The 20,051-nt window shown below is 49.0% G+C and overlaps 7 protein-coding genes across 7 annotated transcripts; 3 read left to right on the plus strand and 4 right to left on the minus strand.

The window, feature by feature from the left end:
* Window positions 1–215: 215 nt before the first annotated feature.
* GLAREA_12805 (FAD/NAD(P)-binding protein) lies at window positions 216–2,342 on the plus strand (the record flags this gene model as incomplete). Its single annotated transcript, XM_008084568.1, has 4 exons — window positions 216–382; window positions 447–537; window positions 633–702; window positions 757–2,342. The coding sequence occupies 4 exons, from the start codon at window positions 216–218 to the stop codon at window positions 2,340–2,342; spliced, it is 1,914 nt and encodes a 637-aa protein (XP_008082759.1).
* Window positions 2,343–3,171: 829 nt separating this feature from the next.
* GLAREA_12806 (Aminoacid dehydrogenase-like, N-terminal) lies at window positions 3,172–4,939 on the minus strand (the record flags this gene model as incomplete). Its single annotated transcript, XM_008084569.1, has 4 exons — window positions 3,172–3,909; window positions 3,961–4,247; window positions 4,296–4,571; window positions 4,894–4,939. 4 exons carry the CDS (start codon window positions 4,937–4,939, stop codon window positions 3,172–3,174), a joined length of 1,347 nt encoding a protein of 448 aa, XP_008082760.1.
* A 1,980-nt stretch (window positions 4,940–6,919) lies between these two features.
* GLAREA_12807 (NAD(P)-linked oxidoreductase) lies at window positions 6,920–7,861 on the minus strand (the record flags this gene model as incomplete). Its single annotated transcript, XM_008084570.1, has 2 exons — window positions 6,920–7,309; window positions 7,400–7,861. 2 exons carry the CDS (start codon window positions 7,859–7,861, stop codon window positions 6,920–6,922), a joined length of 852 nt encoding a protein of 283 aa, XP_008082761.1.
* Window positions 7,862–8,696: 835 nt separating this feature from the next.
* Window positions 8,697–9,887, plus strand: GLAREA_12808 (uncharacterized protein; the record flags this gene model as incomplete). The annotated part of the gene is made up of 3 exons (XM_008084571.1): window positions 8,697–8,732; window positions 8,784–9,187; window positions 9,239–9,887. The coding sequence occupies 3 exons, from the start codon at window positions 8,697–8,699 to the stop codon at window positions 9,885–9,887; spliced, it is 1,089 nt and encodes a 362-aa protein (XP_008082762.1).
* A 525-nt stretch (window positions 9,888–10,412) lies between these two features.
* On the minus strand, window positions 10,413–11,598 carry GLAREA_12809 (uncharacterized protein; the record flags this gene model as incomplete). Its single annotated transcript, XM_008084572.1, has 3 exons — window positions 10,413–11,093; window positions 11,149–11,303; window positions 11,400–11,598. The coding sequence occupies 3 exons, from the start codon at window positions 11,596–11,598 to the stop codon at window positions 10,413–10,415; spliced, it is 1,035 nt and encodes a 344-aa protein (XP_008082763.1).
* A 1,323-nt stretch (window positions 11,599–12,921) lies between these two features.
* On the minus strand, window positions 12,922–14,505 carry GLAREA_12810 (uncharacterized protein; the record flags this gene model as incomplete). Its single annotated transcript, XM_008084573.1, has 2 exons — window positions 12,922–13,704; window positions 13,753–14,505. The coding sequence occupies 2 exons, from the start codon at window positions 14,503–14,505 to the stop codon at window positions 12,922–12,924; spliced, it is 1,536 nt and encodes a 511-aa protein (XP_008082764.1).
* A 652-nt stretch (window positions 14,506–15,157) lies between these two features.
* GLAREA_12811 (uncharacterized protein) lies at window positions 15,158–19,554 on the plus strand (the record flags this gene model as incomplete). Its single annotated transcript, XM_008084574.1, has 4 exons — window positions 15,158–15,293; window positions 15,389–18,063; window positions 18,115–19,466; window positions 19,515–19,554. 4 exons carry the CDS (start codon window positions 15,158–15,160, stop codon window positions 19,552–19,554), a joined length of 4,203 nt encoding a protein of 1,400 aa, XP_008082765.1.
* Between the last annotated feature and the right edge of the window lie 497 nt (window positions 19,555–20,051).

Below are 20,051 nucleotides of genomic sequence, written 5' to 3' on the forward strand. Positions count from 1 at the left end.
TACTGGATTCAAAACAATTTTGTTTCTGCTCTTTAGGCCGACGCGAGGATATTCACGAAAGCACGTGTCAAATTTCAAAGTTATTCCCGGGCGACGAGCCGACCCAAATGCGGGGACCCCACGGTAGCTCCCGCGCTTGAGACCATGTACATCATTACCATGGGACTTTTCGTGTCACTTGAAGGGCTTTGTGCTCTCCAAGTGAGGATTGAAACATGTGGAAACTCCATAGTCTTGCCGGGAAACATATCTCCAAGCATCTTGAACATGGATTGAAGTACACTGTGGGCCGAAGAGGACTAGTCACTCAAAGCCAAAGGAGAAAGGCTACAACTGCGAGTGGTTTGGGTTTAACGTACCCGGTCATTGATCATAAATATGAGTATGTACTACTCATCTCGTGATGTTTGAGATCCAGATGAAATATATACTGACCGTGAAACAAGTGCAATCGTTGTCGGAGCTGGTGGTGCTGGATTACGAGCAGCTGTAGGACTCGCGGAATCTGGTTTGGAGACAGCTTGTATCAGCAAATTGGTGTGTATAGACTGGTTTCTTAGGTTTCTCTGTCCAAACGTTTATGCGCTTTCTCTTCACGACCATTAAGTAGTTCGTCTAATGACATATTTCAGTTTCCAACTCGATCACACACAGTGGCAGCACAAGGAGGCATCAATGCGGCAATCGGAAATATGACAGAAGGTATCAACCTCTTTATGAATTCAGTTCAGTTTGCACAAGTCTAATCGTTTGTAGATGACTGGCGCTGGCACATGTACGACACAGTGAAAGGCTCAGACTGGCTTGGCGACCAAGATGCAATCCACTACATGACCAGAGAAGCACCTAAAGCAGTCCACGAACTCGAGAACTACGGCATGGCGTTTTCTCGAACTCAAGATGGTAAAATCTATCAACGAGCATTAGGTGGCCAATCTCTTGACTACGGAAAAGGGGGTCAAGCTTACCGAACCGCTTGCGCTGAAGATCGTACTGGTCATGCTATGCTTCATACACTGTATGGCCAGAGCTTGAAACATAATACTAATTTCTTCATCGAGTATTTTGCTCTAGACTTACTGATGGTTGATGGGAAGTGTGCTGGAGTCATTTGTCTAAGTATGGAGGATGGGACGATTCATCGAATGTTTGCGAAGAATACGGTACTTGCTACTGGAGGGTTTGGGAGGGCGTATTTCTCATGCACTTCAGCCCATACATCGACAGGAGACGGTAATGCAATGGTTGCTCGAGCAGGATTGCCAAATCAGGACATGGAATTTGTGCAATTTCATCCGTCTGGAATATATGGAGCTGGTGTGCTTATCACCGAAGGTGCCAGAGGTGAAGGCGGATACTTACTTAATGGCGAAGGAGAAAGATTCATGGAAAGATACGCGCCAACAGCCAAAGACCTAGCATCCCGAGACGTCGTCTCCAGATCAATGAACATAGAAATCAAAGAAGGCCGAGGCTGTGGACCCGAAAAAGACCACATCTACCTCCAGCTCTCCCACCTCCCCGCAGACATAATCCACGAACGTCTTCCAGGAATCGCCGAAACAGCAAACATCTTCGCCGGCATCGACATAACCAAAGAACCCATCCCCGTCCTCCCGACCGTCCATTACTGCATGGGCGGGATCCCCACCAATCACCACGGCCAAGTTCTCTCCCTGACGCCCACGGGTCAAGAAACAATCGTCGAAGGTCTCTACGCAGCAGGCGAAGCAGCTTGCGTGTCTGTCCACGGCGCCAACAGATTAGGCGCCAACTCCCTCCTCGACATCGTGGTCTTCGGCCGCGCAACAGCTCTCCACATCGCCTCGAACAACACCAAAAGCGCACCTCACCTTCCCGTCCCTGATGATATCGGCTCCAACTCCCTCGAAGACCTCGAGCGTATACGCACAGCCAGCGGCGATATACGTAGCTCCCAACTCCGTCTTGACATGCAAAAGGCAATGCAATCCGACGTCGCCGTCTTCCGCACCGCGTCCTCGCTCGAAACAGGCAACAAAGCCATCGCGCAGGTCGCGGAGCAGTTTGACAGTTGCTTGAGCTTGACGGATCGCAGTTTAGTCTGGAATAGCGATCTGATTGAGACGTTGGAGATGCGGAATTTGTTGGCGTGTGCGAAACAGACGGCAAGGTGTGCGTTGGAGAGACGGGAGAGTAGGGGGAGTCATGCGAGGGAGGACTATCCCGAGAGGGATGATGAGAGGTGGTTGGTTCATAGTTTGAGTTGGGGGGATGGCGGGGTTGGGTGGAGGGGCGTGAGGATGGGGACGTTGGATGAGGGGGAGTGTAGGAGTGTGGCGTTGAGGAAGAGGAGTTATTAGTGATAAGCTATTAGATGAGTTTTGGTGGTTGGGCTGTGTGATGAGGAGCTTGATGGTGCTAAGGAGAATATTGAGCTAGAGGACGTGCAAAGGTTGAATAGTTTCCCTACTTAACGGGCCGTTGAGTGTTTGAGTGCCCTGAGGTAGTGACAGAACTTGATGAAACAATAGCCACCCTCCCTTACCATCATATTCTTTCCTTCTCCTTGACCCATAATCTCATCTCATCAAACCTAACCATTCACGCCAACCTTACAAACTCCTAAACCATCCATACCAAAAACTGTGTGCACAAATAGCGCTCGAGGACTAACAGAATATCTCCTACGAAGACATTTTAATAACGTCTAACCCTTACCACCCGAAATGAGCGTGAACAATAACAAAACCATGAATTTCGGGAGTTAAGCATGAGGAGGGATGTATGGGAAATCAGATGAGAAAGATGGCATTTGGGTACATGTAGCAGTAGCTGTAGTTGAAGCGCGAGAAAATTGCTGAAATCCAAGTATGAGACAAAGCGGCATGGACGGTCGACGGAAACTGGATTTGCTTAGAGGAACGTTCACGGACTGGGGATATGACGTTCGAGAGAAGGTGGATAACTAACGATTGGGGTCAGGGAATACGTAGAATCATCAAAGAGGTAGGCATTAACCCAAAGTAATTGAAGACATAAAATTCATTATCCCAGAAACCCACCCCCAAAAACAGCTAAACTATCAACCACAAAAAAGCACCCTTCCCCTCCAACCCTCCATCCTATACACACTCCCCCCAAAACATTCAAACTCCCAGGGTATATCAAACCACCACCACCTTTTCACATCTACCACCAATCCCCCTGATCATGCATCGCCGCCGCAACCTTCACAAACCCGGCAATGTTCGAGCCCGCAACCAAGCTAGGAAACTCGCCTTCCCCACCCTTAACATATTTCTTCGCCGTCTCCAAGCCGTTCTTGAACGCCGCTTCCATGATACCCTTGAGTTTCTCGTCCACCTCCTCAGACGTCCAGCTCAGACGCTGGCTATTCTGCGCCATCTCGAGGCCGGACACGGCGACACCGCCGGCGTTGGCAGCTTTGCCGGGCGCGTACCAGATGGCGGCGTCTTTCTTCTCGCGGCGGTTGGCTTCAAAGACTTCGATGGCTTCTTGGGTACATCCCATGTTGGAGCCCTCGGCGATGAAGCGCGCGCCGGAGTTGACTAGAGCCTCAGCTTCCTCTTTGGAGACTTCGTTTTGGGTCGCGCAAGGAAGGGCGACGTCGACTTTGACGTGGGTCCAAGGGCGGGCACCGTCGATGTATTTGTGTTTGCCTTGATAGTCGGTGAGGGCTTGGCGTTTGACTTTGAGGGCTGCGATGGCGTTGACGTCTTCGGGGGTGATGGGAGAGTCGGCGGTGGCGATCAGTGAGCCTTTTGAGTCGGAGAGGGAGACGACGGTTGCGCCGAGCTCGATGGCTTTGAGTGCTGCGTATTGGGCGACGTTGCCGGAGCCGGAGATGGCGACGGTTTTGCCTTTGAACGAGCCTTGGCCGGCATATTCGATCATGTGGTTGACGTACTGTGATGATTGTTAGTTGTGTATAGCTTTGTAATAGGAGGGACTACGAACGTAGACAAGTCCATATCCAGTGGCCTCTGGTCTGATAAGAGATCCACCCCAGGTTCCTCCCTTTCCAGTGAGGATTCCCTCCCACTTTCTTGTCTCGGCCTTGTATGTACCAAACATCCATCCAATCTCACGTCCAGAAACACCAATATCTCCGGCTGGGACATCGGTATCGGCACCAATGTGCTTGCTAAGCTCGCGCATGAAGGAAACACAGAACTTTCGGATCTCGTTATCGGATTTGCCTTTTGGATCGAAATCGGCTCCTCCCTTACCACCACCAATGTTCACTATTGTCATCAGTCAAGGTATTTTGGAGGATGATCACGTGAACTTACATCCAGTGAGAGCATTCTTGAAGATCTGCTCGAAACCCAAGAACTTCAAGATGGAAAGATTGACCGATGGGTGAAGTCGAAGACCACCCTTGTACGGACCGAGAGCAGAGTTGAATTGCACACGGTATCCTCTGTTTACCTGGGTCTGGAGTTTGTCGTCCTCCCAGACAACTCTGAACTGGATGATTCGCTCTGGGATGGAGACTACTTTCAAAGCAGTTCTGTATTCTGGCTTTTGCTCAAAAAGACTGGAGTTCTCGAGGGTGGATACGAGTTCTGTTTGAAAATTGTTAGCCTGATTTCATCTTATTACTGGCATCCGGATAGATGAAGTTCCAAGAGTAATATCTGTGATGCCCAAATTGGTAACGAATATTCTCAGTGGATATCCTACTAGTACAACTGATTGCAAGCCACCTTCGCGAAGTCGATTCTTATCTTGCTAAGACTTGCGCCTCGTTGGTTGCAAGCAGATTGCGCCACGACAAGATCCGAGACAGCGGCTTTCTGATCTTAATAAAAAGAAGACACTTGAGAATCGCGCTCCAAAAGGTGAATGGATCTGAAAGAATGATACGGAAAAATAAATGGCTCTTACCATTATAGGCCTGCTCGAATTCGGGCTCAGGAGCAAGGTTAGACATGGTTGCGGATTACGGTTATGATGTTGTTCGTTGCTAGTCGTATAAATCGATAAGGGAAGCTCCAAAAAGTTTCCAGAAGAGGTCTGGAAGAGAAAGCTCAGATCTGGGAGCCCAACACCCTTATATGGTGCCGTGGGGGAGCTCTCCATCTTGGAGCTCAACATGAGCTAGGAAGATGCAGCTCACCAGTCTCCCACGAATCGAACGCATGAATCAGGCCCAATATCTGGTAGCGCAGGGAAAAACAAACCGGTGGCTGATCCACCAATGTAGCCGTGCAGTATAGCTATATCGAAGGCAACGGCTGGAACCACCAGTCACAGTCTGGTGTGTGGTCTTCCTCTAAGAGTTTGAACCGCAGAACGCGGTTTGGATGACGTGCCACGAAAGCCGGAATCGGATGGCAAGACATCATGGATAATCCGTGGGGCGAATTACCGGGAGAGTCCACGAATGTTGGGCGAGTCTGGCAACTAGGACGGCTGTTGGGGGGAGGATCATGTTGGCTACGCCTTTAGGAGGAAAGGCTGAGAGTATTCTGATAGACAGCTCCTTTCTCGGAAAAAGGAGCATATGATTTTGATAAAAGACCGGTGTCACCGATCTTATCGTAGCAGCATGATTCGTCAATTGAGAAAGGCGCCTGCAAGTAAGTGCCAGCCGGCTCGCCCCAGCGAATGGGTAAAACTGGACACTTTGCTGGGCAGCTTGCCTGCTTCAGGGTAGCTCGAGCCCTGATCAACCAAGGGTTCTCACTAATTCCTCGCTCTAATGGGCCTGTTGGGCTGGCCAGCGGGGGCTTCTGATAGGCGAGAACCCCCTAAATCATTCCATGTCGGCATCGCGCTCCACGCCGCAGAGGTCGCATGTCTGGAGACTTTTGGCGATGGCTTGATCTTCACCCCGCGGAAGCCCCTCCTTCGACCCCTCCAAATAGAGGAAAAACGCAGGGAAAGGGCCGTCCCAAGTCACACATGCCACATAGAAAAAGCTTAACCGAGCAGCAGGAGCATGCTTTGTTTTTGGAGTGCAAGGTAAGACCACCTCTACAAAATCCGCAACACCACGCAACACAGTTTTCATTGAAAATATTTTCAAGGGGGAGAAAATCGCTCAACTCCGAAACGAGTTCACGATGGGGGGAAGAGCTTTTGTGGAGTGACATTAGAGTATCTGTACTCCCACCCAAATATGGAGATGCCCAAGCTTCTAGGGCACCGGTGTCGGAGACGTTTGAACTAGACTTTCTCTTCAGCCTCGTCTGGACTTTTTATCACCTTGATTTGAACATCCCACCCGCGATTCAACTGGGAATCAATAAAGATTCCGATTGCACCCGTGCGAAGGATCACTTGAGCAGAAGAAAAGCTTGCAGCGGATGTGACTTGGTAGCTGTTGAAGCTGCCTCCTTACAAGCACCCCTAGATGCAGCGCCATGACAGGTTTCTGTCGTTGAATAGGTAGAAAGTGGCCATGAGTTCTTAGGAAAGGAGACAAAAATGGTCTTTCGGAACTCAAGCTTACCAACAAGGCCTGTTGTCCAGCTCCCTGGGGATTTTCTATTCTACGCATCCCGTCCAGGTTTGATGGTTCCATTTTGGAAACAGAAACCGCATTCGTGTACACCTGCTACATTGACATCCAACCGAGCAGAAGAAATCGAGTCCGACCGTGGAAGCACAAACTCCAGATGAATAGCAGAGTAGCTCCTGAAAACGCGTATCGAGAAAAGGAAAGGAGGAAAACGAAGAAAAGCAAAAAGCTATGTTGGCATCAATGGTCGCTGTAGATGTTGTTGGATACTTCCAAGCTGGATCAGAGCCATACGATATCAACAGGTAGTGTCAAGATACCGTCGCATAGCAGCGTAGCAAACCATACGCTTTTGAAAAGTGCAGCAATTCTCAGCAGCTGCACATGGACATCTCGTCAATTGACTCAGTTCATTGTTCGGATCTTGAAGATCCGCAACTCTGCCCACTAATCGACGTCTGTAGGATCCCAATCGGTCACCAAATGCTCATCCAAAGCACGAAGCGCTTGCAGATCCGCTTCCTCAATCGAAAACCCATCAACGTCCGCATTCGAAACGACTCTCTCCTGTTTAACACTCTTAGGCAATGGCACAAAGCCATTCTGCAAGCTCCATTTTATGAGCAACTGCGCCCACGTACAATTATATTTCTTCGACAATTCCACGACCTTTGGATGTTTCGCTCGCATCGCACGAGCGAGAGGCGCGTAGGCCTCTACAATAATATCGTTCTTCTTGCAGAGATCGGTAATTGCGGTCTGGGTATTGAAAGGGTGGACTTCGATTTGGTTTACAGCGGGTTTGACTTTTGGGTTCGAATCCAGGAGTTCTTGCAACTACATCCATATATCAGTGCCATCCACCCTTTGCAAATGGAAAGAATAAGACCTCCACATTTAATAATCAAGAAGAAGAGAAATACTCACATGCCTAACCCCAAAATTACTCACACCCCCCGCCCTCACCTCCCCCTCCTCAATCGCATCCCCCACCGCGCGCCAACACTCCAACCTCTTCCTCGTCCCCCCAATCGGACTATGCAATAAATACAAATCCACATACCCAAGCCCACACCTCTTCACACTCGCCTTAATCTTCCTCCTCGTATCCTCATACCCCACATTATTCTGCAGCTTCGTCGTGAACCACACATCCTCCCTCTTCACCTCGCCATGTTTCTCCAAAAACGCGTTAATTGAGTCGCCGACCTCCTTCTCATTCCCGTACCACTCTGCGGAGTCGATGGCGCGGTAGCCGGCTTCGAGCGCGAAGGTTACGGCGGAGGAGCAGGCGCGGCCGGAGACTTGGTAGACGCCGAGGTGGAGACGGGGGATGGGGATGGTGTTGTTGAGGGGGAGGGTGCTGGTTAGGGTTGTTTGGGAGGACATCTTTGCGAGTTTGGATGTGAGGCTGGACATTGAGGGGGGTGGAGGGTTGGAGACATTGTTGCGAGATAGATGCGAGAGGGCGAATGGATGGAGCTATGGATGCTGGGTATGACGAATTGACGATGATGTAGGGAACGGAAAGTGGGAGAGCGGTGGTGATATCGGATGTGCTACTCCGGTTGTGCTCCGGTGATACCGTGCGTATTCTTGCTCAATGGTGTTGCTCTCAAGTTATTGTATACTAACATTTCATATTTTGATTTACAAATTATACTCAAGTGACATTTTTCTAGTAGGTAACGAAATGTTTGTTATGGCTACATGCTCTTCCGATTACCAGTCAGTACCTAGTTCACATCAAGTCAGCCGCTCCTCAACCAATTCCAGGTTTGCTCCTTTTAAACGTATTACCTGTATTCGAATCCTCACAGAAATCATCTCTATTATTTCACCTATCTATTCACACCTTATCAATTAAGACCAAAAGCCCCCAAGGTTCTCCTCCAGCGTCAAATGCATAATCCCACGTCACCGATATCTTCGGTCCCAAGCTCAAGCTTAATTATTAATCTACAATCTACAACATACTGCACGACACACCACATGACCGTTTTACATGCATATCTCCACACCGAATCCTGTGGTCATAGGCCAATTCTCATATACTCGCAGGAGGCTCAGCGCAGAACAAGGCGGAGCATAAGCGAGTTGGATGCCTTGCGAATGACTGCGTTTCGGTGAGAAAGGTATGCTATTTCATATAAGCTCATTAATACGCCGTTAAACTCATGTTTTTGTTTCTCATTCATACTTCTCAATATCCTCACACCCAACAATGGACCCCGTAGGAAGCGCCCAAATTTGCGTCAGCGTAAGTTCCTCCTCTCAGGTATTCAAGTCCATAAGTTAAATCAATTTCCAGCTCATAAACCAAATCTACACTTTCATATCCGAAGTTCGCGGCGCCGACGCCAGCATCGTGACACTACGCACCGAGATCGAGCGCGCAAGCCGCACGCTCAGAGGCATCTCGACGACCTGGAACAAACACCGCAAGATCATCCAGGCGCAAGTCAAGGCCGGGTCCGGCGCATGGGCAAGCGTGGATGTAGTTTTGAAAGAAACGAAGGGGACGTTGGATGAGGTGCGCAACTTAGTGAAGGCGTTGAGCACGAATAGCGTAGGGAGTTTGGAGCTGAGGGAGAGGTGGAGGAGGCCGGCGTTAGCGATACGATTAAGGTTAGAGGGGGGAGAGATTGCGGAGTTTAGGAGGAGGTTGGAGGGGCATAATAATGATGTTGTGGCGCTTTTGAGTGCGGTTGAGTTGTGAGTTCTCTGTACGTTTTTTGGGAAGGGATTGGGCTGATGAGATAATAGTGATATTCAGATTACGCAGATGGCGCAGCAGATGGCGAGGGATGAGAGGGAGAAGAAGAGTGAGAAGAAGAAGGAGTTGGATAACAAGAAGTTGATAGCGGAGGTGGCGAGTAAAGCTGCGAAGAATGCTACGGAGCAGTTGGTGAAGAGGTTGAAGGAGGAGGAAGCGGAGGCGGCGAGGAAGGCGAATAGGAGAGCAGAGAAGAAGGCGAGGGAAGATGCTGGGAAGAATGAGAACTCATCAGAATCGCTGGGACAGAATGGCGATAAGAAGTCAAAATCCAACACTCCGCAGAGAGTTGTGCCACTTCCTACGACAAAAAGAGCTGTACCGCTTCACACAACACCTCCACAGAGAGTCGTACCACATCCCACAACAAAAAGAGTTATACCATCTCCCACAACACCTCCCACAACACCTCCCACCACACCTCCAAAAAGAGTTGTACCACTTCCCACAACAAAGAGAATTGTACCACTTCCCACAACACCACCCAACAAAAAACCCGAGAACAAGCCCAAAACAAAACAAGAAACCCCGAAACCGAAAGATGAGAAGAAAGGTAGCGAAAAGAAGAAGGATATAGCGAAAGAAGATAACAAACTAGCGAGAAGTGATAGTCTGATGGTGGAGACGGGGTGGGATTGAAGATTTGAGGGCAAGTGTGCGGTGCGGGTGTTTTCAGGTTAAGTGTGAGGTGTTGATGATGAGCTGGCGAGGATGATTGTTTGGAAGAATAGGTTTTTAAGTGGCATTTCAGGGGAGAGGAGTTTGATTTTTGGGGAAGGGGGAGGGGGCGTGGGTGTATGTATGTGGATTGTGTTTAGATATCTGTGTATTACTAATGAATATTTGTTGACCTACTAAAGTTGATCGTGAGGTTAGGTGTGGTTTATTGAGCTGATTTGTTGGGTTTGGGGGATGAAGGGGGAGTGCTTGGGTTTACTGGGTTTGGGGAGGATCCTTTGGGTGAAGGATGATATGTTTGTTGGAAGAGTAGTGTACGTCTATTGAGTGATTAAACAATCATCAAGATATATTCGATTTTATAGGTAGTAATTTCTACCCCCTTTCTCTCTTTCTAACAACTAAGTACATACAGGAAATTCAAGAAATCAAAGTGGTATCATAAACATCCCAACCCCAACGCCATCCCGAGTTCCAATCCTCCTCTTACACACAAACACTCAAGAAAAACCCCACCGCAGGCGCCATATAACTATTCACAAACCCAAACCCCCCTCCCCCTCCCCCTCCCTCTCCTCCATCCTCCCCCGCAACCTCAAAAACAACCCCCATCCCCCCTCCACACGCAAAATTCACAATCCCCTGACTCCCCCTCCCCAACGTCGCGCGCGCTATCTCCCCCACAAAACTCCCATCCTCGCTCAGCGCGCTGATAACGACGTTAGAGGTCGCGGGCCCAATGACGGGAGCGAGCGCGTCTTGGAGGTAGATTAGGGTGCAGGTGCGGGAGTAGGAGAAGGGTGCGTAGAGGGGGATGGAGAAGTAGAGGGATGTGGTGGTGGTGGGGGTGAGTGTGAGGGAGTGGTTGAAGGGTTGGAAGGTTGTGGTGTCTGAGGGGAGGATTAGGGAGGGTGGGACGAAGGTGGTGCTGTTTATTAGTTGGATTGGGCAGCCTGTTTTGGAGGTTGGGATGGAGGTGGTGGTGGTTGAGGTGGGTAGAGAGGAGGTGGCGAGGAGGGCTGCGGTGTAGGGTGTGAAGATTGAGGGGGTTGTTGGTGTTGCTAAGGGGGAGTTCGGACAGTTGGGGTGGCAGAGGGTGGTGGATTTGAAGGTTGTTAGGGTTCTGGATGTTCCGCAGGTGTTTTTGGCGAGGATTTCTTGTGTGCCCTGAATTGTATTAGTATCATAATCCAAATCGAATTAAGTGTGATAAAGTACTTACATTATTACCAGCACTCTTACAAGTAATAAATCTCGTCGTAGTCGTAGCCAGAGCTTTATCGACCAATCTCGTCACCACCCCATCACAACCCATACTAATCATATCCGCGTCCTGTCTCTTCATCTCCTTATTACAACCTAACGCACTTCCCGAACCTGTTCATCATTAGACGATAATCTCCAATTTCCTATGATCCTGACTTACTACCAAACGCAAACCCACAATTAAACCCCGTATCCCCATCCACCAACCTTCCCCCTCATTCACAAATCTCATTACCTTCCCACCCCCTATCTCATCCACCAAAATCGTTCCATTCCCACTCCTCACCACATTTTTTCCAACCATTGCGCCCAGCGGGTCCGTACTCTGCACGCTCATGCTAAACCGACATGTTTCTTGCGCGGAGGCCATAGCTACGAGAGCTAGGGAGGCGAGTATGAATCGCATGTTGACTTTGCTGTGAGATGAGTTTTTGGTGTAGGGGTCAACGACTATTTTCTCGTTGGAGGGGGAACAGCAGACTTATAAAGAGCAGGCATAGTGAGGGCTTGCGCCTCGAGATTGGTGTTCCTATGGAGGAGCCGGGTTTGACGAGACGGGTGTCATACGAACAACTTATCCATAATGCGGCAAGAAGTATTGATTTCTTTGACTCAGCTTTCGGAAGTATAAGAGACGGTCGGTGGCTGTTTTGTTGGTGTTTGGCGGTTTGGGTTGCTTGATGAGGGTTGAGTTGGTTGAGGCAGATTTTGGACGATTGATGTAAAATATCGTGACATGATTGTGGTGTTTTGGTAAGATCGATTTGCTCTATAAAATGAGCTAGTACATCAGATTGCCGAGTCTGCAGTCATAATGTTAACGAATATCTCCACCTATCGCTTCTATAACTTTGAAGCAACACATACTCTCTCTCCAGCTCTCAGTAACAAACCTGTCGATCCCAATAGCATCTTCAATCGCTACCACCAACCAACAGTTCGCACCGATAGTAATTTGGAGATAAACTTCCAACTGCGGATTCTCAAGGAATACTCCTCGGATCTCACGGTGGCTCATTTAATTCCTGCCACAACTGCAGGATCCTGTGGCTGACAACAGAAAGCCTCGGCCGACCCACGTCGCAACAAAAGAACTGGAACGAAACTTTTCGTAGATACAGAAATCTCTGATTAGTTTTGTGGTAACTAATTTTCTGAATCAAACAAAACACTCCCTAGTCATCTCAGTGTGAAGAAAGCGGTTTCATCGCTAGTTTTGCGATGTTGAGTTACCACCAAGAACAAATCCGCGGAAAGGATCAGGAAGAAGGATGACTGAGATTTGAAGGACTAAAATGAACGACCGCGCAAGGAGTAGGAGATGGAAATTCCAACTTGGTCAGCTTGGGGTCACCAACAATACATTGCGATATTGAAAAGGGCTTTGGTTGTTGTTTCCAAGCGCAGCTGTTAGAGACAACATCGAAAACGAAAACATACACAACCTACACATCACGTGTTGCTAATCCCCTAATAATGTTGTAAACATGCAGCACTCCGTAGATCATAGTCGCCATACTATTACGCTACCTAAAAACTAGCGCGGGGTATAGCGGATCACATACTCGTAGACTAGCAACATATCCTCTCTCACAAGATCCCATTTTGAATGCAAAAAACGCCCTCAAACTCCCCAACAAAAACGCCCTTCCATGCATACCGAATCTAATCCCTTTTCGGTCTCCAAACGCCTATCAAATGAATTTTGTCGAAAATATGAGTGGTGAAATTATCGTAGTTGCAAGCCGTGATCTCTCTCTAGTTTAGATGCTATGACTTTCAGTGCGCTGACAGCGACTGCTGTTTGGTTCTTCTCTCGGGCGGGAAAGTCGACTAATGCGATTCGAAGTGCGGCTAGTGCGGCAGTTCCGTAGAATTTCATGAATGACTTTTCTTTGTTGTCGATCATCGCTTTGAGGACCATGAATTGTGTGGATGAAGTTTGGCCTGGCGGTGTATTGACGATGACTGACATGGATTGCCAATAATGAGTTGGATGCCATGGACTTATTGCTACCTGGGATCTGCTGAAATCTCGAAGACAAATTGCAGCGTATCCCGCTCCCAGTCCCATCATGCGATTATTGTGCTGTTGTTCGTCCACCCAGCTGTCGCCATCCTTATGCCATCCAACTGCAGTCCTTCCGCCCTCGGTTTTCTCATTGCCTCTGAATCCCCATAAGACTGGACAAACTTTCCGCATTTTGGCCATGAGAATATCTATTAATGGTATCCCTCTCCATAAGAACTCTTTTTGGCCGAAGATAGAAACCGTCAGGATACCAATGGGTTCAGCGGCCGTTATTTGAGCACCCGCCTCATTGACTAACTGGTTGATGATGGCTTTCGCAAATATGTTTAATATCCACAAGAAAAGTACAGGCATATCCCCGTTATGTCCCGTTGATCCTCCAGCAGGAGGTGCTGCGACTACGTATGGACTAGGATCGACTCGCGGTTGTGATGGGAAATCGTTCAGGGTTTTCCGAATAATGTCTACCACTTTGGCTTTCTAATATCATATTAGACGGTGCTTACGTGGGAGAACTCTGAGACATACCACTTTATTGTTGTCGCCTTTCTGGGGATTGACGACTAATTGCCCACATGCTGTTCTAAGACCTCGTCTCAAGTCACCGATAGTATTTCGAGCTCCCTTGTCAAACTGTTGTAACCAGCTATCAACATTGGCTCTCATTACTTTGAGCTCCTTGTGTATCTCGACATAACGTTGTGCACCGGGAAGAATATGAGACTCAGACGACGGCCTCGCAGGAGGCTTAACAGCAGGTGTAGGCTCTTGTGCAACTGGCCTAAGAGCAGATGGACCAGGCTGAGGGGTGGGTGGGGGAAGTTGAGTAGGGAGTAAAGCTGGTTTGGGTACAGGAGGGGGTTGCTGGAGAGGGCTGGGAGTTGGTGGTTTCTGAGGAGAAGGCGGTCTTTGAACCTGCCGAGGAGGAGACGGCGGAGGTGGCGGAGGGGTTGGCAATCGTGGTGGAGGTTTAGGTATTCTCTTCGCGGCATTTTCGAGCTCTCTGATGCGGGTTTCCTCCAACGCGCGGGCCGTCTCGAGTCGGATTCGCTCTGCTTCGGCTGCGTTTTGTTGCTGTAGTCGATTCTGAGATTCGCGCAATTCGTTCATGGCATACGCTTGAAGCGCGGTATCACGAATTCGGTCATGCTCTGCTTGTGCGGCCGCAAGGGCAAGTCGGTGGACGTCTTCGCTGTTGCGAGTCTCGAAGTCGTCCTCGGAGAGGTAGCTGCGTCGGAATGGCGAGGAAGAATCTTCATATCTGCTGGCATGATGGTCCATTTGACCTTTGGTACATCGGGACAGAAACGACAGTGGAGAGTGGTGGTTATGACAAGGGAAGAAGTGTTGGAGTGGACAAGAAATCGCGTTCATCAATCCAGAGCTCTCGACTCCCGTCCTTGTCCCGGAGAAAAGCCGAAGCGCATGGGTAGGTCATAGCAGCAGTCCCGGACCCCTCGCAAAGAAAGACATGTTGCGACAAGCTTGTATTCAAGCAAACATGTTTACGAGTGAATTAACGGTAATCTAGACTAGAGGTAAATGAGCCATACATTCACCTGTGCGGTTCATACTAATAATATGAGTCTTCTGTAATCATCATCAATCCAGACAAAATACGCAGATCATTTCGCTATTGAGGGTGTTTCCTTTGCTTCCTCGTATCGCCAAGAATTGCCCGACCACGCAGCCACGCTAAGATCATCGACACCTGCTTCTTCGAATTCATCAACCCTCGGATTTGACAACCATCCTCAACCTCATTCATCTCCCTCTCCCACAGTCTCGAATCCTCGAGAAGCACTCCTTCAGATCTAGATCACCAACCTCTTCGTACCCTCCCTTACGCCCTCATTTGATTCGTCTACCACCATCATTTGAATTGCACAAACCCTCATAGGAAACTCGCACTCTACGTGCACCTCCATTCATCATGGAGCATCAACAAAACCAACAACCTCCACCGCAAGGAGGCGTGCCGGGTCCTACCGGCCGCCGACTACACATTGCTCATCGCAGGAGTCCTTCCGAGTTGACACCGTTGATGAGCATGTTCTCGTCGCCAGGCAGTAAGTGGTTTAGGAGATATCTCCATTTCGTCGTCATCGGCTATCAGATGACTTTCAATAACAGAATTACATGCTAACCGTGATATCTTTGACAGTGGAGCAACTGGCTATTCAGCAGCAGATTGAGCTGCTTCAGCAACAGCAGCAGCAGATTCAGGCTACCCATCAGCAATATGTCAACATGGGCATGATACCTCCGACACAACACCTGGCACCTGGCGGAGGATACAACCCACTACAACCACAAATGCAAAACATGTCACCACAAACGGGATTTCAGTTCCCTAACCAGATGCAACAACAGCCGCAGATCAACGCTCCAATGGGTGCACCCACCCAACCCTTATCACATCGCCGTAATCAATCGGCTCTTCCAAACATGGGTATGGGACCTCCACCTGCTCCCTCGTCTGGGGCATCAGGCTCAGCCTTTGGAGACTTTGGAGGACACAACCGTGAGAACAGTTCATCTAACCGCGGAGGTCGCGGGGGCGGACCTCCAGGCGGTGGACATCAGCGTCGTCACTCCTTAGCGCTGCCAGAAGCGAAGAAGGCTGCTGAACTGGCACAGCAGAAACGAACCACCTCTGGATTTCAATTCCCTATTCCTGGAGCTGGTGGTGCCACTCCTACAGAGTCGAGTGAGAGTCCAGCTGGTGAAGATAACAATGGACAAGGTCAGGCTACTGGAAACCATCTCACGGCAGGTCCATCTACTCGAGGAAGAGGGGGCGCTCATGGCAGGAGCCAGAGTATGGCAGTCGGTGCCAATGCAAGAGGCGGGGCTTCTATGCGTGGCGGAGGCTCTTTTCAATTCCCTGCTATGCAGACCGCACCGGACGCTGGTGCAGGCGGGCAACAACAAGGAAATGAGTTCCAGCAGAAGCGTGGAGGTGGCTCTGTGGGTCACAACCGCAATTCTTCTCGCAATTTCGAGGGCAACTGGAGAAACCAACCGCCACAAGGTCAGGCACCACAGGATCAGCAACAGCCTACTATGGGCAACTTCCAAGGCCAACAGCAACAACAAGGTGGATTCCAACCTGGACATCGCAATCGGGGATCTATGAACCAGTCCGTCAACAGCCTTGGCTCTTTCCAATATGGCCAACAACCACAGCTTGTTCAATTGCCCCAAGGCCAGATGGCTCTTGTCCAACAGCCAATGTACCCTGGACAGCAGTTGAATCCACTCCAGATCAGTCAACTCCAGGCTCTGCAAGCCGCTCAAATGAATGGCCAAGTTGGTCTCGCAGGCAGCCATCATGCCCCCCAACTTTCCGCGCAACAACAACAGCAACAACGCAAAACGCTCTTTACACCATATTTACCACAAGCTACTCTTCCCGCACTCCTTGGGGATGGCCAGCTTGTTTCTGGTATCCTTCGTGTTAACAAGAAGAACAGAAGTGATGCCTACGTTTCTACCCAGGACGGTCTCTTGGATGCAGATATTTTTATTTGCGGAAGCAAAGATAGAAATCGTGCACTCGAGGGCGATCTTGTAGCGGTCGAACTACTTGACGTGGATGAGGTATGGGGCCAGAAGCGAGAGAAAGAAGAGAAGAAGAAGCGCAAGGATATTACCGACACCAGAGGTGGTTCTTCCGGTGGTAATGCAGATACATCCCATCGCGATAACTCGACCAACGGCGATAGACAGACCCACAACGAAAATGGCACTATGCGCAGACGTGGTAGCCTGAGACAGCGACCCACACAAAAGAAGAATGATGATGTCGAGGTTGAGGGACAGAGTCTACTTTTAGTAGAGGAGGAGGAAGTTAATGATGAGCAAAAGCCACTCTACGCTGGCCACATTGTGGCTGTCGTTGAGCGTGTTGCTGGACAGATGTTCTCTGGAACTCTCGGATTGCTCCGTCCTAGCAGTCAAGCTACCAAGGAGAAGCAAGAGGCTGAGCGTCAAGCACGCGATGGTGGAAATGGACGTCAACATGAGCAACGTCAACAAGACAAACCAAAGATTGTCTGGTTTAAGCCTACCGACAAGCGTGTGCCACTGATTGCCATTCCAACTGAGCAAGCACCTCGCGACTTTGTCGAGAAGCACATGGACTATGCAGACCGTATATTCGTCGCATGTATCAAGAGATGGCCAATCACCTCTTTACATCCATTTGGTACGCTTGTGGAGCAGCTTGGAAAGATGGGTGAGCTCAAAGTTGAAACCGATGCTCTTCTCAGAGACAACAACTTTGCCTCTGACGAATTTTCTGATGCCGTGACTCGAAGTGTTGGTCTCGACGACTGGTCGCTCGCAAAGGAGGACGAGACAGCAATCAGCGCCCGTCGTGACTTCAGAGACGAGAAGACATTTACCATTGACCCCAATGGCGCAAAGGAGCTCGACGATGCTATTCATGTCAAGTCTGAAGGAGACGGAAAGATCGAGATTGGTATTCACATTGCCGATGTCGCACATTTCATCAAGGCAAACTCTTTGGTCGACCGCGAGGCGAAAAAACGATCCACAGCCGTGTTCCTGATGAACCGTGAATCTGCTATGCTCCCTCCTAAGATTGCCACCGAGATCTGCTCTTTGACTCCTGGAGAAGAGCGTCTGACTGTCAGTGTTGTTTTCAAAGTCAACGCTCATACTGGTGTTGTCTCCGATGAAGACACCTGGGTTGGAAAGTCCATAATCAAAAGTTCTGGTAAACTTTCCTACAAGGATGTCGACGCTGTCTTGACAGGTCATGTCGACATCAAGCTTCCAGGGGTGGAAGCAAAAGATATTCAAATACTTCATGTTAGTCATTCCAGTTCTTTCTAATTCATTACACAGTACTAACAAAATCAGGCCGTTGCGCAAAAGTTCCGAGAACAGCGTTTAGGAACTGATGGAGAGACAATTGCTCCTCTCAGACTCATCTACCAACTGGATGATGAGAATGTGCCTGTGGAGCACAACATATTCGATTCGACTCCTTCCCACGAGTTGATCGAGGAATTGATGCACAAAGCTAACGCTTATGTCGCTCAGAAGATTTACGAGGGGATGCCCGAAAAGGCTTTCCTCAGAAGACAAGGACCACCAAACCCGCGAAGACTTCAAACATTCTCAGACCGCATGAACAAGATTGGGTTTGAAATAGATACTACAAGCAGTGGATCTCTTCAGAACAGTCTGTTCAAAGTTGACGACACAAATATCCGAAAGGGTATGGAAACTCTTCTCGTCAAAACGATGCACAGAGCGAAATACTATATTGCTGGAAAGACCCCAACCCACCTCTATCCTCACTACGCGTTGAACCTACCTCTATACACTCATTTCACAAACCCATCGCGTCGTTATGCAGATCTCGTTGTCCATCGTCAACTCGAGGCTGTCCTCTCTGAAGGAAAGATTGAGTACAACGAAGATATTGAAACTCTTGTCAAGACGACCGAGTCCTGCAATACCAAGAAAGATTCCGCTCAAAACGCCCAAGAACAGAGTATTCACATTGAGTCCTGCAGAGAAATGGACAAGAAGCGAGAAGAAGCTGGCGGTGAACTTATCACTGAAGGTATTGTCATTGCCGTATACGATTCCGCTTTCGATGTTCTCATCCCTGAGTATGGCTTTGAAAAACGTGTTCATTGCGATCAACTGCCATTGAAGAAGGCAGAATTCCGTAAGACTGACCGAATTCTTGAGCTTTACTGGGAGAAGGGTGTCCCATCTTCTGCATATGTTCCAGAAGATGAGCGTCCACGACCAGGTCTTTCCCAACGCACTACCAATGCCGCAGCCGCTGCAAAGCAGGCTGCAGTCGCAGAGCGTGCTAAGAAAGAACATGAAGAGGCCCAGCGCAAACAAATGGAGACTGGAACAATGTCAACCGATGATGTTGAGGCTCTCTTTGAGGATGACGACGCTTCTGATGTCGCAGATAGTCTTGCGGGAGCTTCCCTGGCTGAGCGCCCTACCCAGAGCGTACCTCCATCTCCAACCAAGAACTCTCTTAGCGCTGGTGGAAACCTCCACCGAACTCGATCCGACTCCAAGGTACCATCTGCAGAGCCAGCTGAAGCTAAACTCAGCCCTAAGGAGCGATACTTGAAGCTCTTCACTCTCCGTGAGGAGAATGGAGAATACATTCAGGATGTGAAGGAGATGACCAGAGTACCTGTGATCTTGAAGACTGATCTCACCAAGAGTCCTCCGTATGTTCCAGACCTTTCATCTTTTGAGATTTTGCTAATCATTTTTAGTTGCCTCACAATCCGTTCGCTCAACCCATATGCTTTGTGAGAGTTCATATAGACATAATCCATGTAGCTTGAATTTGGTTCACGGATGCATTAATTTTTGCCGTGGTTCATACTGGTATTTCGTTTGACGGCCTCGTTATCTGAAATTCTTTTGACCATGACACGGAGTGGATTTCGGTGTTCTTACAGACCACAAGAGTACATGAGTAGAGGATAAGCATTTCTTTGTGAAATTGTCATTGAAATAGTCATTGGGAGGAAGATGGCAATGAGGAAAAGTTAATTGCTACTGAAAGATTTGAGATGTAAGAATGCTGGGTGGGTGATGGGATGCAGGAGAAGCAGTGGATTAGGGTACAATTGCAGACGGGAAAACATATGCAAGGATTCGCTCGACCGATGTACTTCTTTTGCCTTTAGCGTCTGCATCTACTAGTCTTTTGGCGCATATTACATATTTTGTCGCGGAATATTAGTATTATTGTGGTGGGACGTTGAGTCTTCAATGCATGGAAAAGGTGACATGGTGAGACTGAC

This window comes from Glarea lozoyensis (assembly GCF_000409485.1).
Source record: "Glarea lozoyensis ATCC 20868 chromosome Unknown GLAREA21, whole genome shotgun sequence".
Classification (NCBI taxonomy): domain Eukaryota; kingdom Fungi; phylum Ascomycota; class Leotiomycetes; order Helotiales; family Helotiaceae; genus Glarea; species Glarea lozoyensis.